Genomic DNA, 21,960 nt, shown 5'->3' with positions numbered 1-21,960 from the left:
TAATACACACACTTTCAGCTGAAACATATGCACAGATACACCACACAGTGTATTGCCGTTCGTGATCATAGTATATAGATCGGGTTTATTAAGAATTAACGATCATAACTGTAAACCACCTTACTGTTTACATGAAAAACGATTTATGTGTGCAGTTTTATGTAATAGCCACTCTCTACCAAGAACACACAACCGCTACATATACAGACAACAAGAGATGTCACTGTCTTTACTTCAAATGTTATCTAAATACTTCACATATGCTGTCCCTAGAAATACAGTCTTTACCTGAACCTCAGTTTCTGACTGATCATGTAACAGGGCAGTAATCGCTGTACACGCATATGCCGAACATTCTTTCTGTTGAACACCATTCCCAAACAATCAAGCAACGATGAAAACGCTTTCGGTTTCCGAAGTCAGTGCCTTTGAAAACTGAATACTTTCACACAGTTCTTACAGGTTACGTACAGCAGGCCGTCTGGGTCCAAACATATTCCACGTGGTGACCGAATACCATTCTGTGCTGTGAGAACGTCTCTGACAAACTGTCCTGACTCTGTTAGCTGAATCACTTTGTGGGAGTCTCTGTCTGCAAGCAGGATGTCTCCTGTGCTGGTTGATGTGATGCCTCGAGGACACTTCAGAGATCTGTCTCCTGTGGGAGTGTATGTGAAAACAGCTTTTCCTTCACTGGTAACCGATTCAAGGGAGTTAATCATTCCATGACTGACTATCAGGTTCCGATTTCCGGTGACATGGATATAGGACGGAGTAGCAACCTGCCCCGTGTCGATGGATTTCAACACATTCCCTTTCATGTCCAGAATATCAGTCCTACCTGTTGAGCCTGCCACCAGTCGCGAAGGACTCAGAGAGGCAAGTCCGTAGTAAGATCGGTTTGTTTTGATAGTTGACAGCTTAACAAGATGTGGGTAAACCTTCACGGTAACTATTTCCTTACCGTCTGGAACACTAACAGCTACTTGACAGTCAGTTAACTGCGTTATTCGCCAAGGTCCGTTAGCCAGCTGAATGTATGTAGGACACTGTATGTCGCTTGTGTAATTTGTGTGAAGTCTCATGTTATCATAATCAGCAACAACAACAACACGCATGCCATCAACAGCCAACACCGTCACGTCACAATCATGATGTGTCATGTCACGTCCTTTATTGCAGTAAATGGTCTGATATAAGGTAGGGACAGATTCACGATCACACACGTCTTGAACGATTTTAACATCGCCTAGATGAAGTTCATTAACTGTTTTACTCAGTTTGTCCATGTTGTGTGTGAATACGACCCTTGCTGGCGCTGGTCTCTTGTCCGTGAAGCTGCTATCTAAAGATGCTCCACACACAGACTCATAGACGACACACATGTCCATCTCACAGCTGGACGACACAGCATTGACAGTTAACTCATACTGCTGCTGGTATATTTGTAGTTGAATCTCCTTAGATTTTATATCTGCATATATCTGCTGCAAATATTGAGTGGAACATTCATCAATATCACGTAAAAGTTGTTTTTCTTTCCTCATAATCATTTTTACCACCTTGGATAGTGTATGTCTGATTTGACCTTTAACTTCTTCTATCTTGTTCTTGAAGTCCTCGCCCTGCTTCTTCCCTGCAGAAATGCCATGCTTAATGTTCCCGATTCTGACATTTAGTTCCTGGGTCCGTTTTCGTAGCTTTCCTTTAATTTGTGGTGTCATCTTCTCAATGGTGTCAACGTCATCACACTTTCTGTGTTTTATGCTGCAGCATATCGTACAAATGGCAACATTGCAATCTATGCAGAAGAACTCGATCTGTTTGCTACTGTGATGTTTGCACATGAATGGGCGCTTTGATGCCGTTTTGAGTTTGCTAGATTCAGATAAAATGACAACTTCATGATTCCGAGATAGTGGCATCGCTTCATGCAGATTCAAGCAACCATAACAGAAAAACGAATCGCAAGAGGAGCACCATGATGTTGCTGGAGTCTTCTTTTGTTGGTTCCTGCAGACACTGCATTCTCCAGTCTCGAAGCCTGAATAGAATCAGGATATCTTATTACGTGTGATGAAATCAGTGTTTGTTGTCATTAATCGAGTGGCTGATATCACTACATCAGTTCAACAGGCAAATCATCATTCCACGTATCTTTTTTCTGCAGGCCATTTCTAATCTAACTCTAATTCTAAACATTAAGATCATTTGGTATTATTTATGCTTCGCTTTTTTTCAAGATAATGCCCGGTTTCCTCTTTATAATTGAGAAGATATCCTGGTGTACCTTCAATATGTATTTTAAGCTGCACTCGCGCATATCATAATATAAAATGTCAGAAAACGATTGATACAATATCTGTTGACATTTTCTGCCTGTGTAACATACAATGAAACATTCACCTTCTGTCCCTGGTCCAAAATCGTCCATCAGACCCTGTATGACGTGGCTTGGCTTCAGATGACTGACCCACTCCTCCACTGGATTGCCAGGGTTAGTCACCTTCGTCCTCTGTCTACAGGAAGGACATGGAATGAACTTGGCTTTTATTGCTTCAGACTGTGTTTTGGTGTATTTCAGCAGACAGGACTTGCAGAATGTGTGATTACACTGAAGTGTGACAGGGTCTGTGTACACCTCTGTGCAGATGACACAGGTCAGGTGATTGTCTGTCAGCTTTTTAGCGGTCGCCATCTGAAACCAATGAAAGGACTATTCCCCGACGCAAACGGAGACAAACCGGCGCAGCTGAATTAGATCTTCCCTCATAAGAGCTGTATATAAATAGTGTGTGGTTGACGTTAAACGAAATTCACGTAACATCTTGACGTATGATGCGCAGAAAGTTGTGCTTAAAAAGCGACTGGACAAATATTTTTAAAAAATATTTCAACTTGCCGATTACCGTATTACAAACTGCTGTCACCAGAGTTATCCGAATAGTATAATACTAGTATATAAGTATAATTGTTTATATAAACCTGTGGATTTTGTTACTAGGAATACGTTTTCTTGTAGTCTCCTTATATGTGCAACCAAATAGAAAAATAATTGATCATTTCCTGTCCTTTAACGGTATATACATGCTGAGTGAATCAGAATATACAATTTGTTCGTCTCTGGAGGTGGAAAGGAAGTACCTCCTATGAAACACCCCTGAGCATCTTCCAACAATCTTATACAAGCAATTCATGTACACTACGTTATTGTGAAAGTCGAGCGCTTTAAACCCTTACGGACATCACGAATGATGTGTACTACTGTTACTACTGCTGCTGCTACTGCTGCTACTACTACTACTGCTGCTGCTGCTGCTGCTGCTGCTACAACTACTACTACTACTAGTGCTGCTGCTGCTACTACTACTATTACTACCTCTTGCAACCACTACTCCGATTATTCTCTGCTTCTCTTACAATAATAAAACTTACACTACAACAACTACTCCTACTACATCTACTACTACTACTACTACATCTGCAACTACTACTACTACTACTACTACCACTTGCAACCATTACTCTGCTACAGTCGCCACTTTACTTTTACTACCAATACTACCATTTACAAACTACTTAAATTACTACTACAGCTACTGCTACTACTCCCTCAGCTTCTAGTACCACTGAAGAAACTAAACGGCTTAAAAATTGTACTTGCCGTTGAAAATCGAAGCAATAAATGGGTCATATTTGCTTATTTTGTGAAGACAAAATGCGCTGATATACATAATTATGCATATTACACATCATAGTCTACACGGACCTCACGGGATCAATCAATAACCAGTCCCAGCTTCGGCATTGCCAGGTCACTGTGACCCAAGAGTCACGTTCATGTGAACAAACGTACTTTACCCAACTAGAATTTAGGCTAATTTGGCTAGTACAGTTCTAGTTTCTGAAGTATTAAAAACCCCAAACGTTCTTTATCAGTTGACCTTGTCAGTTACCTGCAATGGACTCACACGATATCACAGCGTCAGTCTCTCTCGAAGTGTTTCACTTCCTCGCCATACGTGGGTCACGTGACACGGTTCCATCACGTGATCAAAAGAGCCGGGATGAACTTGGAACATACGCATGTTGTAAACAGACATCTCATTCATGTGACCACCTTTTCATGTGTAAATATCTGATTCGATATACAAGGCATTGTCTAAAACGGAAACAATTATTGATATGCATTTCTTAACTGTACCTACATATTTCACCTACTGTATTTGCCAAACGGCCACGCAATTAAGAAGGGGCTACGTTATATTTTTGTCTCTTCATGTGTATTGCAACCTGTTTCGAAATAGTAACCGTCTCAAGGTGTTTGTTAGTATTTCTATAAACTGAACCATCTGACTATATCTGGACGTTTCATTGATTTGCTATTTCTAATGAACACATGTGATGTAACTCGTAAGTATGGTGCAAGAATGTCATGGTGGGGACGTAGAAAGTTATCATATATCGTTATATTTAACATATGTATACTATATGATCGCATGGGATCAACATTTGTGTTGTGATTGTATCAGATAATTTATGTCATTTTATATCAACACAATAACGTTATGCCTCAATGATTATGAGCTTGTACAGTTTGTACTTCTTCCTGTGAGGATGCGACTGCGTGATATCCCGCCGCGCTTAACAGGCTGCATGCGTTGAATACTCCTCAGGGAGTTGAGTTGGTTGCAGGAATGCCAGAAAATGTATATACATATTAGCTGCGTGTAAACATGTGCAACTCATAGATATTCCATAACAATAACACACACTTATTTATGAAGTTCAAATCTAAATTAGCTTTCTTGAGTATAAATAGTCGATGAAGATGTGAGATGAGTGTGAGGAGCCGCAACCGTGCAATGTCAAATGAGTGGGACAGACACACAACACTTTAAATTCAATGCTGACAGGGGTGTCACCTATCCCCGAAAGTGCGTGAGTGAGCTTAGCTTTACGCCGCACTCAGCAATATCCCAGTTATATGGTGGCGGTCTGTAAATAATCGAGTCTGGAGCAGACAATCCTGTGATCAACAACATGAGCATCGATCTCCGCAGTTGGGAACCGATGACATGTGTCAACCAAGTCAACGAGCCTGACTACCCGATCCCGTTAGTCGCCTCTTACGAGAAGCACAGTCTATCCCCGAAAGACGTCACCGTGACTGAAATCTGTCAGTGGCACAACGTCCACAAATGCGCTACTAATTTCCAAACCGGAGATACCTTCAGCAAAGACATGATCAATACTACTCTATACTCAGCATTCAGATTGTATTTCCTTAAAAGTGACATTATGATTACGTCCAACTGGACATGGCATAAAAGTGACTCTGCATTCAGATCAAATGTCCATTTGAAAAAAACCCGGACTTTTCGAAAAAATACAGGATTTACAATTTACACTATGATATTACAATCGAGATGTATATGTCAATTTCGGAAATGCAAATTATTGTCTGCTATAGTATTGCTTGAAGGGGATATGTCCAAATATGAACTGATGCGATAGGTAGAAGATTGAAAAATATCTGTTTCCACTTCAGAGATAAACGGTAGCACATTCTCAAAAGTAGCAATATCATGGTCGGGTACACCGGAGGTAGGCTCCGCATATTGTGCAGATGTGGGGTGATGAAGACTTTTCGTGAGTGTAAATGGTGCATTCTTGAAGTGAGTTCGAAGGTCCCATACCGGTAAAGTCTTCCATACTACTCTTTGGAAGAGTGTGCGGTTACTTCATACTAACCGTGAAACCTTAGAGAACGGACCATTAAATAACCAAAACATTTTCTAATTTATTTAAAGGGTAATAATCCTAAAATATCCACAGCATTTCCAGTGATTAAATATTCAAGTATTAATTCAGTGTGTACATTTCGGTCGTTTTCTCGTGTCCCCGGGCAATGGAAGGCAGACTGTTCCATGCGTGAAGGACCAAGACAACCACGCGCATCTTAGAAATCGATTCCAGACTGTCGGTGTGACTGCTCAGAGCATGCCTGGCTTACATCCAAACTCTTCCAAGAATGTACGAACCAGATTGAGGGAGAACAAGATCCGGCCCTACGGCCTGAAATATATCCAATTTTGCCCCAGCGTTACAGACCGGCACGATTTAACTAGTGCAGACAACCCCTATGGTATAGGTAGGTGAAAACATTAGTATGGTGTTTTGTTCACTGACCATTCGAATTTTCATCTAGATTGGTCAAATGGCAGAGCTAGGGTGTACAGACGGCGAGGTGAACGGTATGCTGACGCATGTGTTGTTCAACGTCAACAGTTTGGTGAAACATCAAAGTACGTGGTGGACATACACGATGCTGAACTTGTGAACTGACTTTTGACACCACATTTCTTCAAGATGCATAGTGCCATGCAGATATTGATAGTCATGTAGAAGTCCTGTCTACGGTTAAATGGTGATTAGGGGAAACACAAAAAAATCATGTTAACAATATTACCTGTTTGTGTTACCAAATGACATAACATCAAATTATGCACAGTTACTTTATTCCAGTAGTATACAAACGCACTCACTGATACCTACACCAACACCTATAAATTCACACCCTACAGTACACACTCATCGTCAGAAACACTCTCAAACACAAACACATGTAAAGTCACACACGCTCATGCACACACTGAGATGAACAAACAGACATGCAGACACACTCTTACATGCTTTAACATGCACACATATATGTTATATTAACCACAGTTATATTGTAAATGTTTCCAATATTCCAGTATGTGTCAGGAACAAATAGTCATGACAACTTTACTGCTTACATGAAACGACTGGGGGAGGTGTGTAGATTTATGAAACAGACACTCACCTTTAAAGACAGACAGTCACTATATGTAGGAGAGGCAAGGGAAAGCACAGGCAGTAATTTCTTATTGGAATCTAAATATTTTGGAAAATACATTTCCCATAACTACTATTTGTTTACTAAAATAACGAAACAATAATAATAATGAGTCTATTTGTAAAGCGCCAAACACCACGCGAGAAGCTCATAGCGCTACAAATTAGACTAATAGACCAGTCGCAATATTTCTTGATGGGCAGGGTGTTTAGGTCAACTCTACTGGAAGAGAATTCTAGAAGACTGACGCTTGACAGGGAAATCTTCTGTAGCCAAATAGTGGAGATGGTTAAGTTGGGGACAATACATAGAAACTGAGTTAAGGATGTTTGTGTTTTGGTGATGTTGTTCCATCAGCTCAAAGAGTTATTGTGGTGGTGTACCATATAAATATCTTTTTGATAGTGTTAGTACTTTGAATTCTACACTGACTTATACTTTTCAGTCTAAGATTGTGTAGTTTCATATCTGAATCAATTTCTGAGTTCATAAGCGACGCCTCACAGTCCTGTTCCACCTAGGTTTCAACGCCGTAGGCTTTTACATTGCATATTCACAGATGCAAGCAAACCAGCCCCAAACAAATTCAAATAATTTTCTCTGTTTGGCTCTATTTCCACACGCCGACGCAAAGGGGAAGGACCTTCCGCATTCAAAGTGAGAGTCTTTAAAATTTGAATATTTTCAAACAGTTATGACAGGTTACATACAGCAGGCCGTCTGTGTCCAAATATATTCCACGTGGAGACTCAATACCATTCTGGGCTGTAAGAACGTGTCTGACAAACTGTCCTGACTCTGTTAGTTGAATCACTTTGTGTGAGTATTTGTCTACAATCAGGATGTCTCCAGTGCTGGTTGTTGTGATGCCTTGAGGATATTTCAAAACTCTGTCTTCCGTGGGGGTGTAGGTGAAAACAGTTCCTCCTTGACTAGTCACAGATACAAGTGATTTATTTTCCCCTTCGCTAACTATCACTTTCCGATTTCCGGTGACATGTATATAGTCTGGACTGGATACCGGACTCGTGTTGATAGATTTCAGTACATTTCCTTCCATGTCCAGTATATCAGTCCTATCTATTCCACCAGCCACCAGTCGTGAAGGACTAAAGTAAGCTAGTCCATAGTAGGATCTGTATGTTTTGACAGTGGACAGTATTACAGGATGTGGGTAAACCTTCAAAGTAACTATTTCATTACTGTTTGGAACAGTAATAACTACCTGACGGTTAGTTAACTGTATTACTGTGCAAGGTCCAGCAGAAAGCTGAATGTATTTAGGACAAGGATCGTCATGTGTGTAATATGTGAGAACCACCTTGTTAATATAATCAACAACCACAGTAACCTTTATACCATCAACAACTAACACTGTTATATCCTTAAGCATTGGATGCGCTATGCCACGTACTTTCTTACAGTGAATGGTTTGGATCAGGTTAGGCACAGATTCACGATCACACACGTTTTGGACGATTTCAGCATCGCCCAGTTGAGGTTCATCAGATTCAGGTAAAGCGACAACTTTATGGTTCCGAGATAGTGGCATTACTCCATGCAAAGTCAAGCAACCATTGCAGAAGAATGAATCGCAAGAGGAGCACCATGATGTTGCTGGGGTCTTCTTTTGTTGGTTCCTGCAGACACTGCATTCTCCACTCTCAGAGGCTGAATAAAATCGGGATATTTGTTGATATATGTGTGATGAAATCAATATTTCCCGTCATTACGCGAGTGGTTGACAAAGGACATTAACTGGCAAATAGTCAACTCACTTGTCACTTGCTTTTGACCATTTCCAACCTGAATCGTTTAGTAAAACATTAATATAACTTCACTTCATCTGAGATAATGCACTGTCACCTCTTTATTACTGAGACGGTTTACTGGTGAAACTTGAGTAACCTGTAGATCTTAAGCTGCACCCATTGCATGCATATCATAATATAAAATGTTACAGAAAACAATTGATAAAAATATTAATATATTACGGACTGTTAGGATTCTACTGTTCTTACAGAGGTATTTGATGTTAAGCATTCAGCAGTCATTACATTTTGATGTTGGTTGATAATTTCACACCATACGCATCAATAGTTGTCTTTAACAAGATGGCTTCGACAAATCAATTATGTCTACACTTTGGCGGTTACACAATGCATCTTCCGCTCTCTGTTTAGGTGTAAAGAACTGACTACTAGATGGAATCCTGAACAAATTGCAGCTATTTAGTTTCAGTATTTTCAAACCAACGTTACAAACTGACGTACTTTATGTGTATAAAAGACCATACTATGCAAGTGTAAACAACTTTTTCTGTATGCTTCTTTGCAAAGAGGTACGTGTAATTCTATCAATCTTATCTGGAGGGACATGATCGTGTAACATACAAAAAGTCACCTTCTGACCCCAATCCCAAATCATCCATCAGTCTCTGAATGACGCTGCTTGGTTTCAGATGACTGACAAACTCCTCCACTGGATTGCCAGGGTTGGGCAGTTTTGTTGACATTATCTGCCTGTGTAACATACAATGAAACATTCACCTTCTGTCCCTGGTCCAAAATCATCCATCAGACCCTGTAGGACGTGGCTTGGCTTCAGATGACTGATCCACTCCTCCACTGGACTGCCAGGGTTGGTCACGTTCGTCCTCTGTCTGCAGGAAGGACATGGGATGAACTTGGCCTTTATTCCTTCAGACTGTGTTTTGGTGTATTTCAGCAGACAGGACTTGCAGAATGTGTGATTACACTGAAGTGTGACAGGGTCTCTGAACACTTCTGTACAAATGACACAGGTTAGATAGTTGTCTGTCAGCCTCTTTGCAGTCGCCATCTGAAACAAGTGAAAAGACGTCACTTGAATGGAATGACTGAAACCTACTACATCCCACCAATACTTTGCTGCCGGTACTAATATTGAAAATCTGGACTAGACATGGAGAAGTTATTCCAAACACAAAAGAAGACACCGTAGAAATTTGACTCGGAGCCTTGCTAATGGTCAGTACGTATACAGGGCGTCATTAAAATTGTTCAGCTAGCTGTTTCGCTTCTTGGGCTGCCAGATGAAATATCCAAACCAACCAGGCATGTCAGTAAATTTTCATTGTGTCTGTGAATGTATGTCTTTGTAAGACAGTTTTTTTTCAGTATACACTTGCTTCCTACTACTACTACTACTACTACTACTACTACTACTACTACTACTACTACTACTACTGATTAAGCAGAAACTGATTTAGTGAAGGTTAAGGTGCTCCTGACAGCCTGGCGGGTAATTCTCATCATCAGCTCAGAGTCGTTGACCCTCTACAGACAGCCAAACGGAACATGTCACAGGAAACGCTTCCTCGTAGAAAACACAAGAACTTTCCGGAGAATATAGTGTCTCCCCAACACTATCCAGCTTATCCGAATGGCTGTACTCCTAGTGCGGATCCAGGTAAACTCCTGATCTGCCACAAGAAATGACGAAGTACCAAACCAAGGGCACCGATAAAAAAGAGACGTCTGAAGCCAGTGTTCTCTCGATGGAAGAGACTCATTTCAAAGGCGAGGCCCGCACATTTAACATGCTTTTGCTGAATCTTGCCAATCACATTGCTTTCAAGAAGGACAGACAAAATTGATGATATAAATACATTCATTGGGATTCTGGAATTCGTCTGAGGCTGTGTATGGGCCTATTTCAAACACATTTAGAAGCATGATAGGTGTGTATGATCATGGTGGTGCCATGACGGGCTTCAGATTTTCTTTCAGTGAAGTTTCATACTCGGCTCGAATTTTGCCTTGAATCTGGCCATTCTGGGGTTTGTCTCGAACTTGCATTGCGAGGTAGGTGTAGGTCTGATCCTATCGCAGGATGCTCAGTAACTCCTCATCTTGTAACGTAACCGATCCACCCTTAATTACCTTACCACCTTTCAAATACAGCGTATCAGATATTGTAACCGTGAGTCCAATATCATTAGAAAGGACACAATAAAGAGAACATGTGCTTTTCAAACTGTTATCTCCTTGGCAAGGATCCCTATGTCATTTGTTACGAGTGTGTATTTTCCGTATATTTTGCTATTAATTCAGAAAAAAATATTATTGGGTCACAATGTTTAGTGTTTTGAATATTAAATATGATGGGTCACATTTCGTTTTAATAGCTGGTCAACACTTTTACCATTCTGGTTTTTCCGGAATTTATCTTCTCCTAGTTTTCGATGTTTACTTCCGGGAGACTTATTCTAGGGCATTCTACAATGTTGACGATGTTCGTTTGGGCCCGAACTTTCGGGAAATGACTTTGTAAATATATGTAAAGGCTGGTTGCCGTGCGGAGGGTGACACTCATACTCATTCACATCACTGTCACGCTTGAAAACCCGTCAACGCCTCAATCTACATTATCTGCTGTCGCACCGATCGCTATGTTGACATTCTGCCATAGTTGATTTTCTCTCACACCAAGACTTTGGTGAGTTTGCTATATTGTATTTTGTGACCCATTGACTTAGATTTTGTCTCTCTTGAATTCTACCTGGAATCCGCATTGTTATATTGACTTGTGACTTTGTACACCTTGCTCTCGTTGCATAATAACATAATTTGAACGTAAACAACTTGCCTTTGTTCTGTTTTGCTGGTTTACAAGGGGATTTCTTAAATTGTTGTCACGGTAAATTCTTAACCGTAACACATTCATGTAAAGGAGGGGAGTAAGCGGTTTTGGAGATCTGTCCTAAGGAGGTATAGTGACTATCGTTTTTTATTGAGAAGAAATCTGAAAGGAAATAAAGAAAAACAAGAATGCGAAGGCCTAAAGGAATCCCCTCTGGAATGTTCCCTTGTGGTTTGGAATGGACTCCGAATTTTCTGCTCTTGTGAGAACATCTCACGTTGAGTCGATCAGCTTCTTATAGACTCGGTCGCTCAAGAAGATCAGTGCAAGGAAGAGACTTCAGAATCCATTCATGAGTCGTACGTGTTAATGTAGTCATTCCAGGACATGGGTAGGTTGCGGTAATGTAATTTACCATCATTCCCATTTCTTTTCAATTTTTCGTTTAGTCAGTCCAAACCTATATTTTTGTCTTAAGAGAATCAACAATATGGAGAAACAACGGGTTCTTTTCGTTGCTTTAAATTTCAGTTTTAATTAGCTCCAAATTGCCTTTTGCCGTTTTGACAGTGGACGTCCTGAATTTCTTAACTTAAGGCACAATTCAGTTCAAGAAATGTATTTTCTAGTTTCGGGTAGTTAGTGACATAAACTCACTCATTCACTGCTTTTACTACTGCCACTAAAATATGTACCATAGCCAACCTGTCTCAAACCAAACACGACATGTTCTGGATTTGTCACAGGTCTCTTTTGCAACTGAAATAGCTCTTTGTGTGATTGATTCTTACAGTATTTGGAGAATTAGCACCCCACCACGCACAGTGCACCTTAACCCCACAGTCAACATCTAAGTTCCTCCTTTCACTTTGTCAGGTCAGGGTGACCCAGGTGTCATGTATGTATCAAACAAATATCCTAGCCACCAAGTATGTAGGTTAATTTGACTGTGGTTATTCCCGATGCTTGTTTTCATGCATATTGTAATTGGGCGACACCTTCTGTCATGGTAACCATAAGACGTCAATTTACATCGTCCTTCTATGATGTGAAAATGAAAGCTCAGCACTCTATACGTACGTTCTGTGAAATAGTTCGTATAACATTTAATTGTTCATTTTGAAATATTTAGTGCGCTAAAACGTTTGATTTAAAATTCAAATAAAATTTAAAGTTCTCATACTATAACTGTGACTCACCTGTAATGAACACCACCTATATGATCGTTATGCTTGTATATCTGTGGGACTGCCCTTGTGCTTATCGGCAATCACGTGATCATTGAGCATTTCTGTTTTTACTTCATATCTTCTGACGCACATTCGAATTTACCTCATTAAAATCATTACCAGGTGTTCTCGTCAATATTAAAACTGTATATTTGACAGCTCATTGCGTTGAAAAGAAAATGTTTATTAATCAATTGTAAGTTCTTTAGCAGATACTAATTTCTTGAACATCTGAAAGCTCGTGTATGTGACACAGTATGTATTTTTTGTCACAATGCATTGTTAGTGGGTCATAGATGTGTTCATGTATAGCATTGTGTTGAGAACATGGATGAGGAATTACTGTGTGCTTAGATATATAGTAGTTTATAGTATACAGTACTAAAATAATAATGCGTATGATGAATATATGAGCAGAGTGATACTGACGTAACAACAAGATGTAAGAATATTTATATGTGCTTCCTATGGAATCCAAGAAGGGACGTTATGACGTTCTCGCATTGTCGCGCTTTGAATAGTTTAGCCTCAACAATGTCAATGTCCGACAATGTCCTTTCTAGGCTTCCTCAATTAGGGTCAAATCATTCTACATATTGTACAAGCATTTTGGATATTTTGTTGATGACTGTACAGTGTTTACAAACAAAACGGATTTTACAAGCATGTCATTTTGTCAGCATAGTCCGTAATATTCGAAAACTTCGGAAGGTGGTGTTTTCATAATTTGAGCACGATTGGGCATCAATATATCCTACATGAATTATTGGAAAAAATGTTAAGAAGTCTTTTTATCTGTTGAAATGTGATCTCGTCACCGAGCCGCATATATTTGTTCTTTAGAGACAAGACGATGTGAAATGTATTTATTACAAATATAGCCATTTACCGTTCTAAATAACGTCATCCACTTGTTTGCCTAGTTGTTTCCTACAGACTGACGTCGCAGAGATACAATACTGCTGCTACTACTACAGCTACATCAGCGGTTTACACCTTCGTGTGCGGGCATGCACTTGATATCATAGCTTCACTTTGACATTGTGTTCAGGTACGTTAGTTTTGACTTGTACAGATGTGGCCATCAATCTAATATGATACCATCTGACACGAACCTGGGTCGCAGTATCTGATATCTCCCTGACATCATCAGCTGATAAATGATGTTAATGAGGATGACGATAGCCCTAGGTTGACATGGGGATGAGATAGCGCTTTGCTTAAAAGAGTTCCTGGAACAGAGCATGGACATTCTGAACGTGGAACCGAAAGCAGCAATACCTTAAAGGTAAGTGTTCGTTCCATTCTTCCCTTTTGCAATGTTAAAGTAAGAACAGTGTATGAACCGGTTTATACAAGCATCATAGACTTATAAAATGGAACACGTATTGTTTATCCCGTCAAAGGAGGGAATGCTTACTTTTTAGTTCGTAATAATAAACTCTTTGACCGCATGAACTACTGTTTTCGTATGAAGCGAGTGTATTACTGCGTTACTTACAAATGAATCACTCACATACTAATGATACAATGTTTATTGAAAAGATAATGTCAATTATAAACTAATTTAGAGATGCGTTTTTCTCCACAGGTATGAAGGTCCTAGCTGTGTTTGTCCTTGTGTCTCTGTTGGCTGGAATATCCGCTCAGTTAGGGGTAAGAGATAATAGCAGGGTGACATCAACGTAATGCTATTTGTCCGTAAAATCCCAGTTGCCAAGTAACGGTTTTATCAGTGGATAAATCTTGTTGACAGTTAACTGAAGCGGAATACATGAGTTTCTTCATACGTGATATTTAGTCTTTACGATATGATGACAAACAGGTCAGTATATCTGCAGTATTTACAAAATGACTGAGCATTCGAGAGACAGCTTCATTCGGGAGGGCGGAAAGGTCGACACACGAGCAGGAGTCCCCGGGCACGAGTATGGTACTGCGAAATCTAGAACTATACGTAAGAGACGAAAAAGGATTTGAACAAACGGTCACATGCTTCTTGTTTGCCACAAATCAGCACACTAAAGTAAGGGCGGTTCTATTGGTCCGTGTGTCTCTATCTTTCGCTCTCTGTTTGTTTGACGCTCTGCTATATGTTGAACTCAGCATAGGATGTAGAATATGTATATAACGCACATATCCACGCAACCAGTGAATGCTCAAGGCGCTGGTATTTATTCCCTCGACCACTGGATGTCAGTCTCAACAGCACATCGTGTTTCAATCTCAACTCCCTTGGGAGTATACAACTCTTTCTGCCACTTGGCACACCGAGTTTATAGTGGCTCTCTCATCCTAACGAGTTACCCATGTAGGCGATGATTGATGCAACTTTATCATGAAAGCCATATAAATGAAGACAAATGTTTTGTTCAAGTGTGCTCCCCTGGGAAGGTCATGTATCCGAAGAGAAATGAACGGCGGTTACCCTGGAGGCAGTTACACTGGTTACCCCGGTGGTAGTTACCCTGGTTACCCCGGGGGTGCCCGACCCTGTTGCGGAGAGATGGTTTGCCGTGTCACCGGAGGTGGCATGTACGGTTACTGTGTGAATATTGTTGGCAGATAACGGAGTGTAAAAATCTACTGTATCTTCAAGTCAATAAACATAAAACTGTCGTGTGTTGTAAACAGAAACATTGTTGAGTAATATTTAGAACCTTTTTTCATCACCAACAAGGGAGTGTTCTATGCATACACAACTTCATTACTGTTAACACGAGCTATGTTTGAATGTAGTTGCTAACACTGTTATCAAGCAAGTGCTCATATTAATAATACTGAAGTTGTATGTCTACAGAACGATCCAAATTGTTCAATACTAAACAAGGCTGATTTCTAACAAAACACTTCATGAACCAAAATCATTTAAATAACGATCCAGGTTAGAACTGGTCTTCAGCAACCCAAGGCATGATTCTTGCAAAAGGTGGTTGACGGGATGGGGATGTCAGGTAGATAGATGCTTATGATGTTGATCACAGGCTTGTTTGGTTCAGACGTGATTATTTACAGCACGATGCCACATAGCGGGAATATTGCTGCGTGCGGCGTTAAATAAAAGAAAAACAAGCATCAAGAACGACACAAGAAAAACGAAAAAGCAACAAGATTTAACGTAAGAATGTAAGAAAATGTGATGTTACTTGTGTTACCTCCTGATAAGAATTCAGACAAAGGGCTTGAAAATAATAGATTCACTTTCCAAATTTCAAATTCAGCCCGGACACAAGTTCCCGACATGCACGGTAAAATGTCACACAATTGATACTGTCGCCTTTTCAGCATCATTATCGAAGTTAGAACGCAGCCTACGAGTTCACTTTTCCTCATCATGTATGGAACATGAAGCTGTGAATTACCTCCCTTGATCGGGTCCTTTCTTAACACAACTTTTGATAGTATGTAACTCGGCATGCACCACGTCACAAGAACCTGTTTGATAGAGGATGTGCATGAATCCACAATGAAAAGAATGAAGCCCTACGACATAACGATTATTAAAGTTTTAACACTTGTCAAGTTTGACTGTTTCAAGCATTAACAAATAGTTCATCGGTTAGAAAATATCTGAGGAGAAAATACTAAGAGTATGCACAAGGAAATCCACTGTTGCTTCCCCCATGAAGGTCAGTGTCGGGGTCAACAGTTTTACAACTGTGTCTGTAATCGGCGAAATGATATCACTGTTATCATTGTGAGCTTAACACGACAAAGACTTGTCTCACGTTCATTGACTCAAATGTCTGTCATGTGTACTATAATTTTTCTGATGTTCCTCACAATCGCAAATCATTACTTTAAAAGGACTACACAGTGATGGAGCTATTACCTTGGGAAAAGCACATGTTCCACACAGAGGTAACTGACTGTAACTCATTAGCCACTTGAAATCTCTCACTCTGTGATTAACCCGGCATCTCTTAGTCGGGTTGCAGTACAGTTCTGGGTCTAATGTCACCAAACATATGTAGTGACATATTTGGTTCAGTTTTACCATGCATGGACGTTCCATGTGTGACAATACCCATACGTCTCAGTAATACTGGAAGACGTTCAGTCTTTTTAATCAAATATGAATATGTATATATGTTACGCAAAGGTAAACATTCATTTGGATCATATACTGGCTGATCGTGTAACATTAAAACCAACGCTAAACCCGCACACTGAACACACTTTCACAGTTGGGCTCTGTCACGGAACGACCAAACAAGTGTTAGAACACTTTCTCTTTTTAATTAATACGTTCTTACGCTTCGTGTGTGACAGTACGCAAATTCAATACTGAAATATGTAAGGTCTTTTAAATCACATTTGGATGAGCATCTATATCACCAGACGAAACAGCCGAGCAAACGTTGAAGCAATGTCAGTCTTGAAAATCAGTGTCTATCAAGTTTGAATACTTTAACACAGTTACCAGAGGTGACGTACAAGAAGCCATTTGTGTCCGTACATATTCCACGGGGAGAGTCAATACCATCCTGTGCTGTGAGAACGTCACTGACAAACTGCCCAGACTCTGTCAGCTGAATCACCTTGTTAGAGTCTCTGTCTGCAAACAGGATGTCTCCAGTGTTGGTTGATGTGATGCCTCGAGGACACTTCAGAGATCTGTCCCCTGTGGGAGTGTAGGTGAAAACAGCTTTTCCACTTCTTGTCACAGATACAAGGGACTTTGTTAAACCATGACTGACTATCAGGTTCTGATTACCGGTGACATGGACATAGGAGGGAGTAGATACCTTCCGGATGTTGAAAGATTTCAACACAACACCGTTCATATCCAGTATGTCAGTCGTACCTGTTGCACCTGCCACCAACCGTGAAGGACTCAGACAGGCTAGACCGTAGTAAGGGTAGTTTGTTTCGATAGTTGAGAGTATTACAGGATCTGGGTAAACCTTCACGGTAACAATTTCCTTACTGTCTGGAACACTAACAGCTACCTGGTTTTTGGGTAGCTGAGTTATTCTCCAAGGTGTGTTAGAAAGTTGAAAGTATTTAGGACACTGTATGTCGTGTGTATAGTATGTGTGAAGTCTGTTGTTATCACAATCAACAACCACAAGAACCTTTACACCATCAACAGTCAACACTGTAACGTCACTCAGTCCTGAATGTTCACTGTCCCGTCCTCTCTTACAGTAAATGGTCTGATATAAGGCAGGGACAGATTCAGGATCAAACACGTCTTGGACGATGCTAACATCGCCCAGATGAAGTTCATCAACTGCTTTACTCAGTTTGTCCATGTTGTGTGTGAATACGACCTGTGCTGGTGCTGGCATGTTGTCCGTGTGTTTTCCCCTGTTCTCTGTAAACGCCTCATCCATGGACTCATAGAGGGCATACATGTCCATCTCACGGCTGGAGTTCACAGCATTGACAGTGACGTCATACTGCTGCTGGTATCGCTGAAGTTTCATCTCCTTACACTGTATGTCTGTTTTTATTAGGTGTATGTATGGAGCACACGACTGATCAACATCATTTAGAAGTTGTTTTTCTTTCTTCATTATTAATTCTACCGCTTTCGCTCGTACATTTCCGATCTGATATTTAGCATTCTCTATCGTGTTTCTGAAGTCGTCATCTTGCTTTTTCCTGACAGAAATGCCATGCTTAATGTTTCCGATTCTGACATTTAGCTCCTTTGTCCGTTTTGTCAGCTGTTCTTTAACTTCAGGGTTCATATTCTCAATGGTATCAACTTCATTACAATTCCTGTGGTTTATACTGCAGCATATCGTACATATGGCCATCTTGCAATCTTTGCAGAAGAGCTCTATCTGTTTGGATACGTGATGTTTGCACTTGAATTGACGCTTTGGTGTCATTTTGAAGTTGGGGGATTCAGCTAATTCGACTACTTCATGATCCCGAGAAAACAGCCCCTCTCCATGTATGTTCAAGCAACCGTCACAGAACAGCGAGTCGCAAGAGGAGCACCATGATGTTGCTGGGGTCTGTCTCTGCTGTTTTCTGCAGATACTGCATTCTCTAGTCTCCGGGGCTGAAGATAATATTTGTTACGCGGTAATGACACGGGTGTTATACACATGATTGTTGATTGGTCACTTAGATGTCAGACATGTTTGTTGGTAAATATTCAAAAACAGTCCAGCTATCTGATGGCGGTGAGTCATTTATCGAGTGATTGATATCATAGCATCAACTTAACTGGAAAATGATTGTCCAACTGGTCTCTTACAAGCATGGTTGCTTGGAGATCAATTCTAAAGTGACCTGTTCAGTGAAACGTTCATAACACTCATATCATTATGCCTCGTTTTTGTCGGATACGATATATTGTCCCCCCTTGAAAATAATCCAGATGTCCTGGTAAAAATCAAATCACCTGCAGACTTTGAGCTATAAATGAAATAATACGTTACAGGAAACAACTGATAAAAGTATCTCTACGCTGGAAGACATATAACATATATACAATGAAGCATTCACCTTTCGTAACTGGTCCAAAATCATCCATCAGACTCTGTACGACGTGGCTTGGCTTCAGAGGACTGACCCATTCCTCTACTGGACTGCCAGGGTTGGTCACCTTCGTCCTCTGTCTACAGGAAGGACATGGGATGAACTTGGCTTGTATTGCTTCAAACTGTGTTTTGGTGTATTCCAGCAGACAGGACTTGCAGAATGTGTGATTACACTGAAGTGTGACAGGGTCTAGAAACACTTCTGTACAAATGACACAGGTTAGATAGTTGTCTGTTAGCTTCTTTGCAGTCGCCATCTGAAACAAGTGAAAAGACGTGACACAACTGGAATGACTGAAATTGACTACATGCCACCAATACTTTGCTGCTGCTACTCGGTCTCTATTACTAATACCATCCCTTTCAAGTTCTTCTTCTTGTTCTTCTTGTACCACCACCACTAACACCACCACCACCACTATTGTTTATCTGCCTCTACTACCAATACTACTAATATTGCCCCTAGTCCGTGACTAGACGTAAAGAAGTCATTCCCAACACGAAAATCACACCATGGAATGTCTGAAATATGATTCAGAGACTTGCTAATGGTCAATAAGCCTATCTGAGACACAAATTGTGTATTTTCTGATACATGTTCGTATACAGGGCGTTATGAAAATTGTTGACATGTCCAATTAGCTGGTTAACTTCATGGGCTGCCATATGAACTGTCCGAACTGCTGCTGCTGCGACTACTACAAATCCTCCTTCTGCTACTACTACGGGCGGTGGTTTAGTCTAGTGGCTAAAGCGTTTGCGCCGAAGATTTGCCTTCGATTCTGCAGATTCTGGTACACTGTGTGATTTCTGTTTCTGGTGTCTCCTGTCGTGACATTGCTGCAATACTGTTAAGAGTGTCATAAACTCACTCATTCACTGCTTTTACTACTGCCACTAAAATATGTACCATAGCCAACCTGTCTCAAACCAATGTTCGGGATTTGTCACTGGTCTCTTTTGCAACTGAAATAGCTCTTTGTTTGATTGATTCTTACAGTATTTGGACAATTAGCACCCCACCACGCACAGTACACCTTAACCCCACAGTCAACATCTAACTTCCTCCTTTCACTTTGTCAGGTCAGGGTGACCCAGGTGTCATGTATGTATCAAACAAATATCATAGCTACCAAGTATGTAGGTTAATTTGACTGTGGTTATTCCCGATTCTTGTTTTCATGCATATTGTAATTGGGCGACACCTCCTGTCAGGATAACCATAAATTTACAATCGTCAATTTACATCGTCCTTCTATGATGTGAAAATGGAAGTTCAGCACACTGCATGTACGTTCTGTGAAATAATTCGTATAACGTTTAATTATTCATTGTGAAATATTTAGTGCGCTAAAACGTTTGGTTTAAACTTTAAGTAAGAGGTGACACCTCAAAATTTAAAGGTCTCTCACTATAACTGTCACTCACCTGTAATGAACACCACCTATATTATTGTTATCTATGTATATCTGTGGGGCCGTCTGAACGCCCCGAAACCTGCCCTTGTGCTTGTCGGGCCACATGGTGTATCACGTGATCAGTTCAGCATTTCTTTCCTAGTTCATGTCTTCTGACGCACATTCGAATTTACCTCATAACAAATATTAGCTACAAATGATTGCCCGGCGTTCTCGTCAATATTAAAACTGTATATTTGACAGCTCATTGCGTTGAAAAGAAATTGTTTATAAATCAGTTATTAGTTCTTTAGCAGATGCTAATTTCTTGGACATCTGAAAGCACGTGTATGTGACATAGTATGTATTTTGCGTCAAAATAGTGGGTCGTCAATGTTAGTGGGTCGTAAATGTGTTCATTTAAGAGCGATGTGTTGGAAGCTTTGCTTTATTTGTGGACATGGATGAGGAATTACTGTGTGCTTAGAGATATAGTTACTGTAGTTTATAGTATATAGTATTAAAACAATAATGCGTATGATGAATGTACGAGCAGAGTGATACTGACGTAACAACAAGATGTAAGAAATTTATATGTGCTTCCTACGGAATCCAAGAAGGTACATTATCGTGTTCTCGCATAGTTTTGAATAGTTTAGCCTCTTTTCCTCTTTTCTCTTTTGAAAGGGCGACAACGCAACAACGCGACAATGTCCTTTCTAGGATTCCATAGCTTCCTCAATTAGGGTCAAAGCATTTTGTACAAGCGTTTTGGATATTTTGTTAACTTTGCAGTGTTTACAAACAAAACGGATTTTACAAGCATGTCAGTTTGTCAACATAGTCCTTAATGTTTGGAAACTTCGGAAGGTGATGTTTTCATAATATGAAAATCAGTTCCAGCCGAATCCTGCAGTATCAGTCCTCTGTGACTGGGTGTATATATGTGTGCTTCTCTGGCTTCCTGTAAGTTCTGGTGTAGATAGTATGTTTTGTAACCTGCCTTTCATCATCAGGAGAAGGGCAAGTAACCCCAAAACGTTGTATTATACAACAAAGAGAAGTTGCCATCCGTATACCCGTCTAATTTATCCACCAACTTCCACACTAGGATCTCAGCATGAGAAAGGTTTTGAGTTTCTTTGATTACTCTATAATACTTGCTTCTTTGTTAGTGAAACCTGTATGGAACAATTCCATCTAGCTGTGTGACAACAGCCTGTACAAGGCAATGCAGCCAAATTCATATAAACTAGTGGCGGTAATGATTTTGTGGTACAATGAGAAAACAATTCACCAAGCTCCATCCAATCTACATATTCGTG

At 40.3% G+C, this 21,960-nt stretch overlaps 2 protein-coding genes across 2 annotated transcripts; both read right to left on the bottom strand.

Annotated features, from left to right (window-relative positions):
* Positions 1-214: 214 nt before the first annotated feature.
* LOC137257389 (uncharacterized) lies at positions 215-20,752 on the bottom strand. Its single transcript, XM_067794721.1, has 5 exons — positions 20,667-20,752; positions 19,204-19,495; positions 17,127-18,754; positions 2,407-2,716; positions 215-2,044 (listed from the first exon to the last, which is right to left on the bottom strand). Exons 2-5 carry the CDS (start codon positions 19,493-19,495, stop codon positions 420-422), a joined length of 3,855 nt encoding a protein of 1,284 aa, XP_067650822.1. The 5' UTR covers positions 20,667-20,752; the 3' UTR covers positions 215-419.
* Positions 6,505-12,782, bottom strand: LOC137257779 (uncharacterized). Its single transcript, XM_067795205.1, has 3 exons — positions 12,706-12,782; positions 9,433-9,724; positions 6,505-8,554 (listed from the first exon to the last, which is right to left on the bottom strand). Exons 2-3 carry the CDS (start codon positions 9,722-9,724, stop codon positions 7,551-7,553), a joined length of 1,296 nt encoding a protein of 431 aa, XP_067651306.1. The 5' UTR covers positions 12,706-12,782; the 3' UTR covers positions 6,505-7,550.
* Positions 20,753-21,960: the final 1,208 nt, after the last annotated feature.

Source organism: Haliotis asinina, chromosome 12, assembly GCF_037392515.1.
Source record: "Haliotis asinina isolate JCU_RB_2024 chromosome 12, JCU_Hal_asi_v2, whole genome shotgun sequence".
NCBI lineage: Eukaryota > Metazoa > Mollusca > Gastropoda > Lepetellida > Haliotidae > Haliotis > Haliotis asinina.
Note: the sequence above shows the minus strand (reverse complement) of the source record. Positions and strands in the feature narration are given on the sequence as shown.

Excerpts from the sequence above, each read along its gene's own strand:
- LOC137257779 (XM_067795205.1), bottom strand. The coding sequence starts at position 9,724 with ATGGCGACTGCAAAGAGGCTGACAGACAACTATCTAACCTGTGTCATT. Across the intron at positions 8,555-9,432 it reads TTTTGGACCAGGGACAGAAG|CCTCTGAGAGTGGAGAATGC; the intron begins GTGAATGTTTCA and ends GATTTTATTCAG.
- LOC137257389 (XM_067794721.1), bottom strand. The coding sequence starts at position 19,495 with ATGGCGACTGCAAAGAAGCTAACAGACAACTATCTAACCTGTGTCATT. Across the intron at positions 18,755-19,203 it reads TTTTGGACCAGTTACGAAAG|CCCCGGAGACTAGAGAATGC; the intron begins GTGAATGCTTCA and ends TATTATCTTCAG. Across the intron at positions 2,045-2,406 it reads TTTTGGACCAGGGACAGAAG|GCTTCGAGACTGGAGAATGC; the intron begins GTGAATGTTTCA and ends GATTCTATTCAG.